The 17,969-nt window shown below is 40.3% G+C and overlaps 1 protein-coding gene across 1 annotated transcript; it reads left to right on the top strand.

The window, feature by feature from the left end:
• Positions 1-1,986: 1,986 nt before the first annotated feature.
• Positions 1,987-17,941, top strand: hif1aa (hypoxia inducible factor 1 subunit alpha a). The gene is made up of 15 exons (XM_046411886.1): positions 1,987-2,329; positions 11,761-11,951; positions 12,566-12,717; positions 12,991-13,075; positions 13,789-13,898; positions 14,063-14,265; positions 14,470-14,576; positions 14,716-14,863; positions 15,018-15,343; positions 15,449-15,648; positions 15,750-15,872; positions 15,987-16,231; positions 16,313-16,412; positions 16,505-16,592; positions 16,693-17,941. Exons 1-15 carry the CDS (start codon positions 2,298-2,300, stop codon positions 16,854-16,856), a joined length of 2,274 nt encoding a protein of 757 aa, XP_046267842.1. The 5' UTR covers positions 1,987-2,297; the 3' UTR covers positions 16,857-17,941.
• The last annotated feature ends 28 nt before the right edge of the window (positions 17,942-17,969 follow it).

The following is a 17,969-nucleotide window of genomic DNA, read 5'->3' as shown; positions in this document are numbered from 1 at the left end:
TCTGAAAATGATAACAGTGCTGCTATGCTTTCACAGCATGAAACAAAGAGCAACTCTACTAATGTAAAGTTGTGTTTACTTACTAAAACTACATTTGCCACCACTACTAAGCTCTTCCATTTGTGCTTCAGCCTTCAGGCTCTGATTCACCTTAAACATCATTTTAACTCAAGCATTCAAACTAATCTTTCCCTGTACCCTATTCAAAGAATGCGAGATTGGATGAAATGACTTTTTGTTTGCCACTAATGTGGCCCTGTTTGGCAGCTTTCCTCAGGTGATATCTGAATGAGAAGAAAGATTTAGAAGCCTTGTCTCAAGTTTCATTACTGAGATGTATTGTTGGCTGCCAGCAGTGTCTCTGCACTGCTTGATTGAATCAGTGTTTGACCCTGCTGTCCTTCCTGTATGACTGATACCCCCGAATGTTGCAACAGATAATGAAAAAGCCACCAACATCGTTTAGGTCCATCACTTAATCTACCTATGGAATTCTTATTTTTTTTGTCACTTGTATGACTTTTTGTGCATCAACACAAAATGTATCCTGTCATTTTAGATACATGCTGAGTACCCAAGCCTGGAACTGTTGGAACATTAGATTGTTCTTAACTTGTTGAGGAACTGCCTATAAGGATTAAGACACTGACTCAGAGAGCAGAATCCAGCTGGAGGATGACCATTATTACGATGACAATGCACTCTTTCTCATATGTTTCAACATTTCCCCTTCAAAGCTGTGTTAATGGTGTTACCACACAGCAGAGTCCCCTGAGTGGATTTTGGCAATTGGAAAAAAAAAAGAAAAGAAAAAGTTGTGCCACCAAAGAGAACCAGCAGGCATTCATATTTTTGCATACTCTTTACACATTACTGGATTAGTAATCTTACACAGTTTGCTCACAAATAAATGACTGACAGGGTGTGCAATATAATGTTTGTAATGGCACTGTGCAATCACCTTTCTCACCTGACCAATAGTACAGAAAAGGGTGTGGCTAGCATACTAGCTAGCTAACTTCCAGACAATCAAAATCATGACTAAAAAGGCAAACATCATTAAATACATCTGAGTAATCGTTAACAGTATCTGTAACACACAATGCTGAAAATGGGCATAACCAGCTCAGTCATAACTGGTGAAGAGTAGCTACTAGCTACTACTATCCAGTACTGTGCATGTATTAAATATGCTATGTTTTTTTTTTTTTTAAACTGATTTTATCACAGTTCCCACACTTTGGTTTACAGACCAATAGAGATAAGTTCGCAAGTTATCAGCACAGCTACTCAGGGCCTGCCTGGTAATATCTTCATTTGTCCTCATGTCAAAGTCTGCAGCTCTGCCTCTCATGCTAACATGTGCCATCCAGCCAACAGTTCTGGGAGCCCATTCACATTTCGGAGGCCAGTGTTGTACTTTTGAGATTGAGATTATTCGTACTAAATCCAAACCAACTAATACATTATGACGTATTGTATAAATTAAGCTACCTGGGAGTGTACAGAGTAATTAAGTGATGAACACATTCATACATGACACATTATAATCCACTAGTATGATACATATTATTCTGAAATACACTGGACTTTTACTTTTTGATGCACAACGTTATCTTGTTGACAGTATTTTTAGTTACACTGTAGTATGTCTTCCACTTAACAAAATGTGGCCTTTATAAAAACAAAAGAACAAAACACTCTAGAGCCCCTGCAAATGTAGACAGTCGCCTAAGCCTACACACTGAGTATAAACTAATTTAGTACTGAAAGAACATGATAAGAGTATTGTTGTGAATTCAAAAGAGGAATAAACAGGATTGCGTATAATCCCGTACTGACTATTTTGGTGTAATAGATTTACAGTTGAAGAGTCCAGACCCTGTAACTTTAACCGAAATTACAGTTATACGGTAAATTTTGTGTTTGGCAGGGCTGTCGGGGTTTGGAGTGCACGTCCTCGATTGAGGAAGCATGTGACTGCTCGTCCCCGCGGAGACGGAGGGGGAGTCACTGATCCTCTACGGTGCAACATTGTCTCAGCAAGTGACGCTAGCTAACCCCTCTCCAGCGTGGCACTGTCTTTGAAGAATAGTAGCCGAACGGGCTGTTGATTTAGCGGATGAAAGCTCGATTTCTTTGACGAAATATACGCGGCGAACACTCGTATGCAAGCCTCTTGAGGATATACAGATTCATCATAGTGAAAAATCGTTTGATTTTGGTTCATTTCGCGAAGGGCCCGGATACATCTTGATACCCATAGAGAGACTCAACTCAGGTCCTTTCGTCCTGACATGGACACAGGAATTGTACCAGAAAAGAAAAGGTAATGTAAATGCTAGCTAATGCTACCCGGCTATGTTTGTCATTTAAGAGCGAACTTGACAACTTTGGTCTTCGTTTAGGATTTGGTTGTACTCTTGGTGTGACATTATGGGCTTTATTTCAAGGTTAACTGATAGTTACGCGTCAAAGTTCGACAAAATGCGTTTGCTAGCGACGCTATTATCGTTAGCAAGCGGCTAAGATAGCTAGCTAGGCGGCATAGGACTAGAGCAAATTAAACGATTTCCTGACAAGGATACTATCAGTAACTAGTTGATACTGATAACTTTGATTGTGGAAAGATTGATTGTTTTTTTAAGAATCTGCTTTGAAGTATTTCTTTTTACCTCGTCAGCTAACGTTGTTTGTGATCGGTGTGTGACCTACGGTAACTTCGATGAAACATCAGCTTTATTTGTTTTGTTTTGGATGTACCACTCGGCAAACTATACATCCAATTAGTAGTACGGATGGTGTATTTTTTTTCTGGCCGATGTAACCTTACCAACCTTGACAGTGTTCATGTGAGGGCATAGTGGTGTGCGGTTTCTGTTTGGAAAAAAATGAGGGTTTAGTGAGGCTGTCCGCAGTTCTAATGATTTTTTTTAATTTTCTGGGCTGGTTAGGTTTGTGGTTAAGTTTGATTAGGGAAGTGATCATCTTAATCTGCACAGCCTGTAAACGTATGCGGAAAGCTGTGAATAGTTGGATTGAAAACTACTTTTAATTCCACAACAATTCTCAAACATGCTTGCTCTCACTTAAGGATATAACTTTAACAATCAGTAGCTTTTTTAAAAATATCTTTTTAATGGCTACTAACCTAAATTAAAAGCCCATTTAGGATCATGTGGAGGCTTGTTTATTCAGACAAATCCAGTGAAAGTGATACCACATTTGTCAGGATGCGGGACAACAGCTGATTCTCACCTGGCCAGTTTATTCAGTGGTTCAGTAGACAAGTGAAAAAAGGGTTTCATAAGTAGTTTGTCTTTTTGACTAACTCGGTGTGTAAAATGTTCAAAGTAAGGAGACATGAGATGTATGAAAATGTTTATTGTCTGTAAACTGAAGTGGTGAGTTAGAGTTATAAAATCTTATCTAGTCTTACCAACAAACAGAAACTCAGAATAGTCTTGTTAGATTCCTTTGAAACACTGACGACCAGTAAGTTGAGAGCATGTAATGCACATGTAATGTTTTTGCTCAAAAGTCGGTCTAGTGGTTGTCACAAATATATTTTTTTGTTTGACTAATAACGGATATATTTGAATTGTATTGACTGGACATTATTAAGTAACATCATTAATCAAGCCTGGCAAAGTCTTCACTGAGAGTGATGTGTCCTTCGTGGTGTTTCTTGACATATTTCAGTGAAAACACAATAAGTATTGACTGTAGAATAGGATAATTTACCTGTGCACTTACCGATCTGGGTAAGTTGGGGCAAGTAAAAATTAACTTGGAGCAGAATGTTGAGATTGAGATGTTGTTATTGACTGACATGCTATATACGTGGGCAGTTGATGAATTTATACTTTTATATGCAAAACTTTGAAACTAGCTTTTACATCCGCCTGCCACTGGCTGGTGCATTCCAAAATCTATCAGCCATTCAGTTTTTATAGCAGCCACTTTCTAATTTTTAATGGCAACTGTACATAACTGCATATGAAAAACAGGCTCTACAATATTCAAGCATTAGGTTATTTTATTTGTTGGGCTAAATATTTAAACTCATATGGAAAATGCTAATCTTCTTGCTCTTTCATACAAAACAGATGATGCAATTGCGTGGGCTTTCCTAAGCTGTATTCTCATCTTGAAGCTAGTTAGTGCCTTCATAGCTGTTGTTTCCTCCAGAGCTGTTTTAGTTGTAAATAAAACTGAACTAAGAGACAAGATAATTGTTGTCTTGTTTTAAAATTAAGTGCCCCTATCAGCAGTGTCATCATGCAAATATGTTGCCTGGACTGACTGGTCCTCACAGAGGTTGCTTAATTTCATGCATGTGCATAAGAACACAACACAATTATCTTTGCCAAGTTGCAGTTTTTAAACAGTTTCCAGCTGGCATTTAACAACTGTCATAAATAGTTGGATTTCACTCTTACTCTTTCATCAGACACAATGTCACAGAACACAGTCCTGGAAGGAGCTAGCAAGCATACAAAACACAGAGACCAGTCAGCTTCGCAAAACTGAGAGGCACTGAATTCTAGTACATCAACTTAGCATAACTCTTATTTTCTGACATCAAAATTGGAGAGGAGAGAGTGACCAGAAGGATAGTTCATTTGACACTCACTTTGGGTGTCAGGCAGGGCCAATTGTTCACAGCGAGTGTATAGTAGAGCTGCCTGGCTCTTGTCCTTGTTAAAGTGTCTGATTGAATCAAGCAGTCTCTGCATTGTGGTCTGTCAGAAATTGCTCTGTTCCACTTCTGTTATTTTCCTGCCATTGTGGCTCGTAGGGTGAGAAGATTCTGCCGACATTAGCTGACCGGTGACCTGGTGTGTCAGGGCCCTATGGGTTGTAGCTGCTGCCATACTGGGCCAATCACACATTGCATTAAATCAAAGAATGCTTGAAGTGATTGCTGCAAGTATTATTATTATTATTATTTTAGACGTGTACAAAAATCGAATGCAGGCATTGTTTGACTGGTGAAATTTTGATACCACTTAGTACTGGGTTATTTCAGATGATAATTTATCAACACCCAGCCTTAGTTCAGATAAATAGTCAGTACAGTTGACTTTGTGCTATTGTCTTTGTTTTGTCATTGTTATTGTGAGAAATTGGCATTAGTATGTACAGAAAACCAAGGTTTTCCTGTATATCTCAACTGATCACGCAGTAAAATTCATATATAACAGAATTGGAAGAGCCCCCCCCCCCCCAAAAAAAAAAAAAATAATAATATATATATATATATATATATATATATTTAAGACTTGGTGATGGGCAAATAATGTCTTTCAAACATCACTAACTTGGCATTTGTGTTATTTGGTATGTAGAGATTGCTACTGTTGAGTAGCAGAGATTACCTTGGCTGACTAGTTAAATAGTTAGCTTGTAGTTCCTATCTTTTCAGTGTCAAATAGTTGCCCTGCTTTGGATGTGCTGTTGTCATAGAATGCCTGATTGCCCCATGGGTTTTACTCATTCAATGTAAAATTTGGCACTTTGTATAGGCCAAGGTAATGGGGGCACCATCTGGTGTGGTTTCAGTACGTGTGTTTTCCGTTTGATCTCCGAAAAAGATCAAGAGTTGTGGTCTGGTTTGATGCAGTTTTGGCTGGCCTCAGTGAGGTGCCTTGTTATTATTTCTGTCTCATCTCTTAATCACTAAGGCTTGACGTCAATGGGAGTGGCCAAATCTGAGTTGTGATCCACTGCCTGGCAATTTGCAGGTTGCCCTGAGACATTCAAGTACAAACGGCATTTGTGTGCAGGCTAGTTAGAACTTGCAAAAGAAAGTGTGTTACATGCCAGTAAGGGGCGTACAGTTGTTTGTGTACCGTTTGTTTTTCTTGTTTTGTGTTTTGTGATAGAAGATGAAAAAAATTAAAATATACACAGAAGGCTTGTTTTTATCAGTCTGCTAAATCGCTCCTTTTTGTGGATTGTAATGTAGCTGATTAAGGACTATGTTGGTGTGTTTAAAAAATACAAAGAGAGAAGCTTTTTGCCACTGAGACATTTAAAAATAAAACAACCAGTTAAGAGCTTATTGTTAGAACTGGTTGATTGTAAAGGAAGCTTTCTCTTCACTGGGCGGTAAAAGCTCACAGGGACAACTTATCAGAAAGCATCTTCTAGGGTTGTGTTGTGCGCTAAGATTCTTCATTACGTTTGCACCACTGTCACCACTGCACTTTGACAATGTCTTGTGAACAATACAAGGAAGGAAGTGTGAAAGCAACACCGTCACACATCGTGTCTTACCTTACAATGACATACTCTGTCCAGGGTCTGCCAAATCTGAAATGTGTCCACAGACAATGTCTCAGTCTGTTAGCTGAGACTGTCACAATACTAGAATTTTAAATTTGTAAAAATATAATGGTGTGAATATGTGTACAGCCTTGTTTTTGTTTTTCTTTTATAGAGCTGTACTTTTCATACTGTCAAATGTAGATATTTTATAATTTTAAACGTGTGGCATCAGAACAATAGCGATACTTCAAAACTTTAAACAGCCCAACCATCAACAAATACTGAATTCAAGATTGCTGCTGAAGTCATGCTAAAGAGAAACATTAGCTCTGAAAGGGCAATGGTCAGCAGCAGTCCTAAATTTTGATGTTTTAGCAAAGTGGAGTATCTGGGCAGTACGCAAAAAGTCAAGGGAGTACTGTACACCTGTCTCCCGGGCGCCCGTCTTTCCACTCATTTACATACTCATATAAGGGGAAAACAACTGTAAAAGCTTTTTTGGCTGCAGTATACTCATTCACTGCAAAATAGCATTTGTAATCGAACCCAGAAGACATTAATGAATGTCTGTTATTTTAATGAATCCTTTCACATGGGTTGGCAAAGTATAGGTCAGTTCCTCTGTTCTGAGTCCACTCAAAGAGATGACTGTTCAGTGAAGAAGTGGTATTGGGTTATCTTCATTGATTTGAAACTGATATTGAAACTCATATCAGGTGAGTCAGACTTGCCCAACTCCAACTGCGAGGCTCTTTTTTAAAAGAGGTTATAAGATTGTTTAGAATCTCAGATGCAACTATTGTTATATTGTGTTTGAGGATAAACCTGATTTTGCTTCATATATGCTTAGTCAGGACTCTTGTAATATAAGAGATTCTGAAATCCTGTAACTCCCCACACTGCAGTAATAACAAGTCTAGAGATAGCAATTCTGACAAGTGACAACTATTACTACCCCATGCGCCTTTTTATTGAAGCCTTAACGTTCCTTGTGCCAAAAAAGTGGGAAGAAGGCATGGCAAAATAATATCAGTTTAAGTTACATGAGTTAAAGCTTCTCTCATTGTCTTCATTGATGAATGGAGCCAGCTCAATTTACCTCATCAAAATGGAGTCAAACTGGAAGATTCCACAGAGGAAAATTAAAATTGAATGTAGACATAAATTTATAGACACAGTCAGCACATATGGTTCATTTAGGTTCCAGTAAGAGGTTCTCTCTATTTTTTAGATGATCCATTATTTATTGAGTTGCTGAACACGAGGAAATCTCTAACATCACTGCCACTGAATGGTAATACTCAACCGCTTTATCCCCTGTACAAAATAGAGTGTAATATTGATTTTATCATCTACTATAATATGCAAAGTATGTTGGTAATACACTAATAGCATCAAACTTATGAATTTAAGGACGACCCTACTATGCTGACTCCAGAAACATCATCATATAGCTGAATATCACGTTCATTTGTAAGTAAAGCTACTTTCTTTTCAGTCTTGCTTTGCTTTTCTGTCCATATTGCGTAGCGGTTTTAGCTGTGGTGTTTCCCCAGACTGGATTATATAAAAGATAAGACAGTGTTTACGCTGCGATTAAACAGGACTGACAGATAGAGAGAACATTTCTCTAGTAAAATAGGTCAGCCCTTAGTAACAAAATATACAAGCAACATTTTCAATGGACACTGGTTTGTTTCTACATTAATCTCCAATCCACTTGTTCTCAACTCAAGTAGCAGCACTCATTCTTATTAGAAAATAAAACAAGTCTAATTAAAGCTAGCAAAGCTGTAAATGTGATTGTGCTTGCAGTGAGGCATGTCGGGCACAGGACTGCTGGGCATTCATGACCATGTGCGTTAATAGTGTTATGTAATGGTGGCCTCTCTGCTTGCCTTTGTTTAAACATCAAATGACGTGTTTTGTTTTCATTGCATGTTTCAAGTAAAAGAATAAATGCAGCTTTCTTCTCCCTTTTGTAAGTTTGAAAACAGTGGAGGTTGGTCATTTAATATTTTATGGGACTAGAATGATGACTCAAAAATCTGGAATTGAAAATAAAATTTGTTATTGAATCAACTTACTTTTAACTGAGGTCAGCCTTGAAAACCAACATTAGGTCCTGTATGAAAAATGATGAGAGAGAAACAGAATTGATAGCAGTTTGTGAAAACTGTCGCCATAAGCCTGCGTTTGTGGTAGAGGCTCTCTGTGGTTAGAGTGATTGTTGCTGAAATATGCAGTTCTAGTCAGGTCAAAGTATTAAAAGTTAACTTGGCAAAAACAGTGGCAGAGAGCAACAGAATTTAACATTTTTGGGACTTCCAGGTGAATGTCTAGAAGCCACAGCAGTATGGGAGTTGTGTGGTCATGTCAGAGGCTTTGGAGTGGACTTTGGGTTCACATGAGTAATGTTATCTCCTCAGTATACAGCCATGTAAATCACACTGACTTTTGACCACTCCTCTCCACTCTAAACTGGTGATAGAAAGTTGAAACAGAAAATTAGTGACTTTGGAAAAACAAAACCTGGCAATGTAAAAAGCAAAACGCATTGAAAAAGAAACAGGCATGAAGAAAAAACATTGTCATTTGCACTTTGCACATTTCACTTTTCAACTTTTTCCAGTTTTTCCAGTGTTTACTCTTTGAGTTCAGGTCTTGTTTAAAATGTCACATTTTTATTTTCAGTCACTGTTCTAGCCCTGTACTATTTTCCTTGCCTATTTAACATTAATTTTACATAATTTTTCAGAGTAGTGATTAGGACTGTAAAGCTTTCAACACAGTGTTTTATGATCTACATGTTCAGATAAGTTTGCAACTTCTCTTCTCTCTTTGGTATCACAAGTCATAAGTGCCTGGTTATAATTTAAAATGTGGGAGCAAACTTATCACTTCTCCTCCAGAAAAAAAAAAGTGTGCAATTTTTAAATAGCTGCTTCATATATTAAAATCGTATTTATAAAAGCATACCAGAGCCTGTAGAAGCTATTTCTGTTTCCACTGTTCTAGGTTAGTCTGCTTTTCTGTGGGGTGAGGGAGAGAGCCAGGCAGCAAATTAGCCTGAGATATTAACAGTAACTGGACAAAATCACCAAGGGAATGTCGTGGTAAAATAAAAGATGGATGCACTAAATGTCCTCTGGTTAGACTGTTGACTGTTAAGTGAAGGTAAACTAATAAAAAGGGAAGTAAACCCTATGTTGCACTTGAAAAGGGTGGGTAAACAGGGTTTATGTGCATTTACCCTAAAATCAACAGGGCAAATGCAAAATATGATTACCCACGTTACTCTTGGATTTGGCGAGCTAGTATTCGGTGTGGGGGCTGACTAACGTTGATTTGCAAATTGGTTCGGTATTTCTGTGACAGCAGAATCCACTTTTAGGCAATTTAAAGTTTTCCTGCATTCAATGGGTCAAGCAGACTTTATAGCATACGTGAACTTAGCTTTGCATGTTCTATTAGCACTGTATGATGATACATTTATTTTTAAAAAGACAAAAAGTGGAGTAGCAAAGTCATAATTTTTCTCCCCCTAATTGAACAATGGGGATGCCTTTACTCCACTTGCTCAAATCTTCAGGCACTTATTGTCTCTATTTATAGAGCTCTGGTACTGTAGTAATACACAGTGGCTTATACATTGCACTGTTCGTCATATTGGGGCTTGAATGAATGTAGTCATCTGTTCTGTGGGCATGTATTACAGCTGAACTTCATTTGGATAGGATTTGCATGAAGGCATGTGATACAGTTGGGTACAACCACTACAAAAGGAAAAAAGTTTATATAAAACCTTGCATACCAGCTCAGTCATTTAGTCTTCTAGTGGGGCCACAGTGTATAACAATGCGTTATTAGATCATCATTAGCTTATCCAGTAGCTTAGCGAGATGACTTTCACAGTGTGTTCCCAGTATGCGGAAGTTTAATAATTTGCGTGAATGTAGGTTTGTGGTGCTTGTTGTGTTACAGCAGCCAAAAGTCAGATTTGAGAGAACAGAAATGTGCTGACACAATACAAAACTGATTTCACAATCAGCTTTCGTGGTGATCAGATATTCTGGCTCTCACAAGAGTTACAGTGGTTTGAAAGCGGTTTGTGGCAGTGTCATGAAAACTAGGGTCCTACAAATGCACTCCTGAAACTGCAGGCTCCTGTACTGCTAGAACATACTTGCTTCTATGTATGGAGACACCTGAGCAACAGTGTGCTCACAAAAACCTTGTGTTTGCAAAGTCAGAAATGTTTATTTTCCCTCAGGCTCACTTCAGTGCCAGGTTTGTAACTTTGTGGGAGACAAAAGCTTTAACACAAGAGGACTAATTTTGTCATGTGTATTTGGTGGACAGTTTTGGTCTAAATCCACAGGTACTGCCTAACCTCCTCAATGCTGTAAAAAGATCTGTCTACAACACTGATTTTGAATTGATTGATGGAGTAGGCTAATTTTAGTCAGCTTGTCTGAAATAACACTATGGTCAATACTGTAAAGGCATCACAGATCAATTTCAGTTAGATGTACATTTTAAATGGCCTTTGAACTGTTCCTCATTCTGTTGTGACTCTGTTCCTGTGTCATGAAAGTGCATGTGAGGTTTTGAGGTAGTGGTCTGTTAGAGGGATTAAAGATTATTTTCAGCAGAGGTCAGGTTGGACTATTGGCTACTCTACTTATGTTGTCTGTATATATAAGTGGTCATGTGAGCTTTGCATAGGCTCACCAATACAAATAACTTGTAAGAAGTCAGTAAAAAGAAGTCAGTAAGAAGAACAATTTTATAGTGACTCACAAAAGTCGTTGTGTCCTTTTAAAGTCAGTTGTACTTTTGTCATTTTAAAATACTGCCAGGTCTTAAGATCTTGTTCACAGTGTGGTGAGAGTCCATTAGCCAGACCTTGGATAGCTGCCTGCATTAATACTTGATATGAAATGGAGCCTTGTACAAGCAGTAAGCATTTGGTAGGGATACTAATGTTAAATAATAGAAAATATGACTGTCTGTTTGTCCTGGTAGCTGAAGGTGTCACCCGCTCTGTGTTTGTGTTCTCTGTGCGTGCTGCCAGTATTATCATTTTCCTCCCTGCAGATCTGTTTCAGCCAAGCTCGTAAATGTCACAATGATTGGTGTTGCACTAAAGCTTGGCTGTGCACCAAGAGACAGACAGGAGGATCCATGCCCAGCCTCCCAGCCAATCACTCTGAGGGGGGCGGACTCCATTTCTTTTGGTCAGTAGCCAATAAGACGGTGGCAGATAGCCATGTATGTAAACGAGTCTGATGGGGGTCCAGACAGCAGCCTGGCCGTGCGCTCGCTTGTTGTGAACTCCAGCTGCTGCATCCCTCCTCAGTGACGGGCCAGTGGCTGACAAGACTTTGTGCAGGAAGGAGGGATGTCAGCTCTTGTAGTGTGCATAGTGGGATCAAAACTGGTTTGTAGCCAGGCGTTGGCTGACCAACCACCTGTCTCCCGCAGGGTGAGCTCAGAGCGGAGGAAGGAGAAGTCAAGGGATGCAGCGCGATGCCGGCGTGGGAAGGAGTCGGAGGTGTTCTACCAGCTGGCCCAGGAGCTGCCCCTGCCCCACACCGTCAGCTCCAGCCTGGACAAGGCCTCGATAATGAGGCTCACCATCAGCTATCTGCGCATGAGAAAACTGCTCAGCATTGGTCAGTATCTGTAGCTTTTGTGCATGTCAGTTAAAAGTTTATTTAAATTATTTTATTTTTTTTTTTTTATCCAAACTCTCAGGAACAATACAACTGGGCATCACTTTTCATTATCTTACAGGCAGCTTGAGATTGGATTATTTTGATGAAGACATGACATTGTTCAGCAGTTTTTTAGTTCCCCACTGTGGTTACCCACACGTGAAAGCATGCAAAGGATCTGTTGGGGGAAGTGTAGGATACCTTAAAGAGATTAAAAGAACAAGTGAGCACAGTTTAAAATTGAATGAAAATCGAAAGAGAACACTGACTGACAGTGAAGTGTCTTTCTCACTTACTGCACATTTGAACGGTGTGTTTACAACAGCACCCATCAACTCCTGCACTGTATGCCTTTAAAGAATGAGTGAATTACTGTAAGAAATCAACTCAGACATGCACAAATATAGATGCCTTTGCAGGTTTTATGTGTGTTGAAGTATTCTTGCTGTCCAGACATGCTCTTTTGACAGCAGAGACTTCTGATGTGCTGTGTGTTTATTTTCCTCTTGCTTTTTCTTTCTTTCCCTGCCTTCCTTTATCTCGCCCCGTCCCCTCTTTGTTATCTCATCTAGATGAGCCAATGGCTGAGGAGGAAACAGACCTTGATTTACAGCTAAACAGCTCTTACCTAAAGGCTCTGGAAGGTTTTCTCATGGTGCTGTCTGAAGACGGAGATATGATCTATCTCTCCGACAACATCAACAAGTGCCTCGGACTGGCACAGGTGCGTGTGATTTTCTGTGTGTCTGCATTGAAGAAAACATGACGGAAAAAGCATAACATTGATGGGAAAAAATTTAATCAAGAAAATTATTCAGTTTCCACTGTTTAAAATGTCACAAACACAGAAATGTTTTTTACATATATTTGTTGATAGATTTTTCCAGATATAGAAACTGACTGGGCTTTTACTTAAATAAAAAAAAAAAAAAAAGGTAAAAGTCACCACACACCACAAACATGGACAACTCTAACTCTAGAACTCTTTCCACTTCAGTTTGACCTGATTGGACACAGTGTGTTTGACTTCATACATCCCTGTGACCAGGAGGAGCTGAGGGAGATGCTGGTCCACAGAACAGGTGTGGTACAATAACAGTGAGAAGTGTCTTGTTATGATACCTTGCCAGTGGACAGAGACAGGCGTACACAAACGTTCTGTCACATCCACCAGTGCCCCATTCAACAGGGAGTCTAATTCACTCCAAACTGGCAGATTCAGATCGGGATGCTGTCAGAATATGTTACTGAGGTCAAAGTGATTAGAGTTGGCTAGTGTGCACTTCAGTGACCTTAGATGCATCATTACTGTACAATATGTTGATCACTGGCACGTTTACTGTTTTGCTAGCACAACATCGTTTAGCCTTGCTGTTCGTCAGTGGATTGAATTTGTTTGCCTTTGATTTTTTTGTCATTTCCAGTGATTTAGATAAAGTTTCTCAGTGGAGTTAAGCAGCTAAAACGTCCTATAAGTCCTTCTCTTGGAAATGTGCCTCAGAATTTGTTCATAATGTATGTTAATTGGAAGTGCTTCTGTACACACTGATCTTATCTTAGCTCAAACGGTTAGTAACTCCACTTCCTTTATTTATCTTGCTGTAACTGCCCACAGGGAAAAACATTTACAGCTCAGTGTCTGCTTGGAAAGAAAATGTGAACTGATTACAGTTGGCTTACAGTAAAACACTGGAAGAAAAGAAAAGAAAAGAAATGATGTCTGTTGGTGGCTGAAATGACATCATAAGAAGCTGATTTTCTCTTTTAAACTGTGACCGTCTCCATGTGATTTCAGGCTCCAAAAAGGCCAAGGAGCCAAGCACGGAGCGCAGCTTCTTCCTCCGAATGAAATGCACTCTGACAAGCAGGGGCCGCACTGTCAATGTCAAATCAGCTACATGGAAGGTAGGCATGGTGGCATCACTGAGGAAATCATATTTATGTAGTATTTTAAAGTCAGAATCTCACAACAGCAACCTATGTGCCCAAAAGAAAGAGATAATTAGCAAATGGATATCTGAACGCGTATTTATTTAAAGTGTCGTGGCCTCCCTGTTGTCTCTGTTCAGGTTCTCCACTGCTCAGGTCATGTCCGTGTATATGACACCCACACCGAGCAGACTCAAAACGGGCATAAGGAGCCACCTCTCCCCTACCTGGTTTTGATCTGTGACCCCATACCACACCCATCTAACATTGAGGTCCCTCTGGACACCAAGACCTTTCTCAGCCGCCATACAATGGACATGAAGTTCACTTATTGTGATGAGAGGTGAGTTTTTCCCCTCTGAAAAAATATTATATGCTTAAAAGGCTTAACACAGATCACCTCTTAAACAACTAATGCCAAAGCTCTCACGGGTATGGTCACACAGAGCCCCCTAGTGTTCAGTGTAGATACAACAGAAGCATAATGTCTAAATCTCCTCACTGTGACAATTTATTTATTCATTCTTTCATTTTTTTGCATATGCAGGATCACTGAGCTCATGGGTTATGACCCAGAGGATCTGCTCAATCGTTCTGTGTACGAGTACTATCATGCTCAGGACTCAGACCGTCTCACCAAGACTCATCACAACTGTAAGCAAGAGCTCTAGCAGCATGAGTTTAAACTTGTTCCCTAGCAATTTTCAGCAGTATTATAATTTTTTTTAATTTTCATAACCCTTGAACTAAATGTTTGTTTCTAATTTTCTCTTTTGTTTCTCTTTGCTGTCAGTGTTTGCAAAGGGCCAGGTCTGCACGGGCCAGTATCGGATGTTGGCCAAGAGAGGAGGCTTTGTGTGGGTGGAAACCCAAGCCACTGTCATCTACAACAATAAGAACTCCCAGCCACAGTGTGTCGTCTGTGTCAACTTTGTGCTCAGGTACTATAAAGGCACTTTGCAGAGTCAGTATTTTCAGAGGGAACTGTATTTTGTTAGCATGTACAGAATGGATTACACACAGTTTACAGGCAGTTCTGTGGCCTTAACCAAAGCTCAGTCAACTCAGTCCCATGGCTATGTGACTCTATTACAGTGGTATCCAGGAGGAGAAACTGATCTTGTCTCTGGAGCAGACCGAGGATGTGAAGCCAGTGAAGGAGGAGCTGCTGCAGGTGGAAGAAAAGGGTTCAGTGGAGAGCAGCCAGCCTGACATGTCTCCAACCCTGCTGAAGGAGGAGGAGGAGGTGGAGGTGGAGGAGAAGGGCCCAGAGGTGGATGTGATCAAACTGTTCACTCAGGCAGTTGAGACCCAGCCGTTGTCTAGCCTGTATGACCAGCTGAAGGAAGAGCCTGAGGCCCTCACCCTGCTGGCCCCAGCTCCTGGTGACACTTTCATCTCCCTGGACTTCAGCTGCCCTGGTTTGTGGCCTCAGATACACACACTTAAACTTCTCTGCAGCTTAAATCAGAATTTATATCCTGAGTGACTGAAACCTTTCTGACCCCCTCTGTCTTCTGGTAAAGATTCAGAGATCCAGCTGCTGAAGGATGTCCCTCTTTACAATGACGTAATGCTTCCCTCTACCAGTGACAAGCTGGCTATGCCTCTGTCCCCTCTGCCATCCAGCGAGCCTCTCCATGTCACCGCCACCAACACCTCTGAGGGTGCAAAAGCTGAGTGCTATGCTCCAGCCCCATCCACTACACCGGCAAGCTCCTCAGAGGTAAGGAGAAATGCATTGTTGTCACTTTGCATTGTAGACAACAGTTTTTTTGGTTCACTTACTCACTTACAGTACTTACTGAGACTCTAACTTCTGTTTAGGCTGACGGTCCGCTGGACTTCTGTTTCCCCATGGACTCAGATATGAGCTCAGATTTCAAACTCGACTTGGTGGAGAAGCTGTTTGCTATTGATCCTGAGCCCAAGACCCCCTTCACCACACAGGTAATGCCAGCAGATATTATCGATTTTAATGCATTAAAATTAAGTCTGTCATTGACCCAATACAGTAAAACTGTCTTCAGATCAGTTCTGACTCTTTTTCTTTCACCCCTTCAGGCAGTGGAAGACTTGGATCTCGAGATGTTAGCTCCCTACATCCCCATGGATGATGACTTCCAGCTGCGCACTCTAACCCCAGACGAGCCTCTATCTTGTGGACCAGTCAAATCGGTCCAGAGTTCTCCAGTCTGCGTGGCACAGGACATCCACAGCTACCCCAGCTCACCGGGCAGCGGCACAGTTTCCCCAGCACCAGCTGAGCCAGTCAGCGCCCCTCATCTTGCCACTGTTCTTGCTAAGAGGTATAGTCTTCCAGGTGCTCCTTATTTATTGCTTTATCATATCAAGATTTGGGTGGCCTAATAACTATTGCTGTGTTGCAGGACCACACATCTGAACAAAGAACTCTCGCTCAGAACCCTGGCCGCTCAGAACACACAGCGCAAAAGAAAACTGGGTGACATAAAAGAGGCGATTGGACAAGTAAGTCCTCACCATCCAAACATGCTTTATAGATCTCACTTTATATTTAGAGATGGAAAGTGTTAGTGTCTGTATTTGATGATTTTTCTCAGGAAACTCTTCAGGGACAACTGGAGCAAGGGAAAAAGCTGAAGGCCTCAGAACCGGGAACAACCACGACCATACTTCTGTTGCCTTCAGGTGGGGAAAAAAAAAAAAAACTAGATCTATGGTAAATACTTGATACTGTTGCCTGAAAACATCAACAGAACTATAATTCAGTTATTTTGTTCTGTCCTAGATTTGGCAAGTCGTCTGCTGGGCAGCACATCCGAGGGCACCAGTTCCCTCTTCACCCTGCCGCAGCTCACCCGCTACGACTGCGAGGTGAACGCCCCCTTACAGGGTCGTCAGTACCTGCTGCAGGGGGAGGAACTGCTGCGCGCTCTGGACCACGTCAACTGAGTCAATGCTTAGCCTGCTCACTGCTGAACTAGACTGGACACTACAGTTTCTCCATCATATTGTCACTCCCTCTCCAAGACCCCACCCATCCTACTGCCCCTTTATTTATGTATCTGAATGAGTTTTGACTTTAGTTTGGCTGCCGTTTGTGCACATAATGTGATACCTGCAGCATTCCACCGTGACAAACGCCATTGCAGCATCTGGGTTTTGGTGCAAGGGATTCAGGCATCCTGAGATGTCCAACTGTCGTTTTTTGTCTTGTTTTGTTTTTTTCTTTTCTCTCTTTTGGGGGGAGTCTCAGCACACAGCGCCTCGACAGATGACCCTTATCCAGCAGGTCACCACAGAACCTGGCGCTACTGCCAGCAGTGTATTGTAAGCTTCAGTCGCACAATTTATATTTTCTTAAAAAGAAAAATATTACCAGCAATATATATTAAGCCTTTTTAAAGTCGTTTTAATGGGATTTGAACAATTTTATTTTTCCTCCCATACTTGTATGTTGTAGTACTCGTACCTAACAAGATGTCTTTAGTCCAGAAGTATGAACATATTGTTTAAACCTTAGGTGGTTTGAATGTTATCTCCATTTAATAGCTATCAGTCTTTGAGGTAATTGCATATAATTGTGTAGCAGTCCAGTACATGTCACTTTATTATTTTACTGTAAGTGTGTGTTACTGTACATATACCAGGGAAAATTTCATTTATGGCTTCACAGCTTTGACTCTTTACTCTTAATGAAAAATGAGTCTTCACTTTTTTTTCCTTTTCTTTCATCATCATGGAGAATTGGCATTTTTCTCTTGACATGAAGAAAAGTTCATGTTTTTGGTTTTTACAGTAAGTGACATACACAAAAAAAAATAAATCTGTTTAAAATAAGTGGGATCTCAGAAATCCATATTTTGTGTGATCATGGTCATCATATTATTATCCGTGAATTGTCAGTCTTGTTTGCTTCATTAATGGATAGTCAATTTAATACCATTGATCCATGCCATATTGTTGGGTCTCATGCTTCTTGTTGCTGTCAAACATTAAATAGCTTTAATAAAGTACATTGTTTCAGGTTTCAATAACTTGCAGATTGCAAACCCTTTATTTTAA

The sequence above is a fragment of the Scatophagus argus genome, chromosome 15 (assembly GCF_020382885.2).
Source record: "Scatophagus argus isolate fScaArg1 chromosome 15, fScaArg1.pri, whole genome shotgun sequence".
Classification (NCBI taxonomy): domain Eukaryota; kingdom Metazoa; phylum Chordata; class Actinopteri; family Scatophagidae; genus Scatophagus; species Scatophagus argus.
This window is presented reverse-complemented; position numbering and strand designations above follow the sequence as displayed.

Coding starts and splice junctions, on each gene's coding strand:
- hif1aa (XM_046411886.1), top strand. CDS start 2,298: ATGGACACAGGAATTGTACCAGAAAAGAAAAG. Junction 14,577..14,715: donor CACCAAGACTCATCACAACT/GTAAGCAAGAGC, acceptor CTTTGCTGTCAG/TGTTTGCAAAGGGCCAGGTC. Junction 15,649..15,749: donor CACCGGCAAGCTCCTCAGAG/GTAAGGAGAAAT, acceptor ACTTCTGTTTAG/GCTGACGGTCCGCTGGACTT.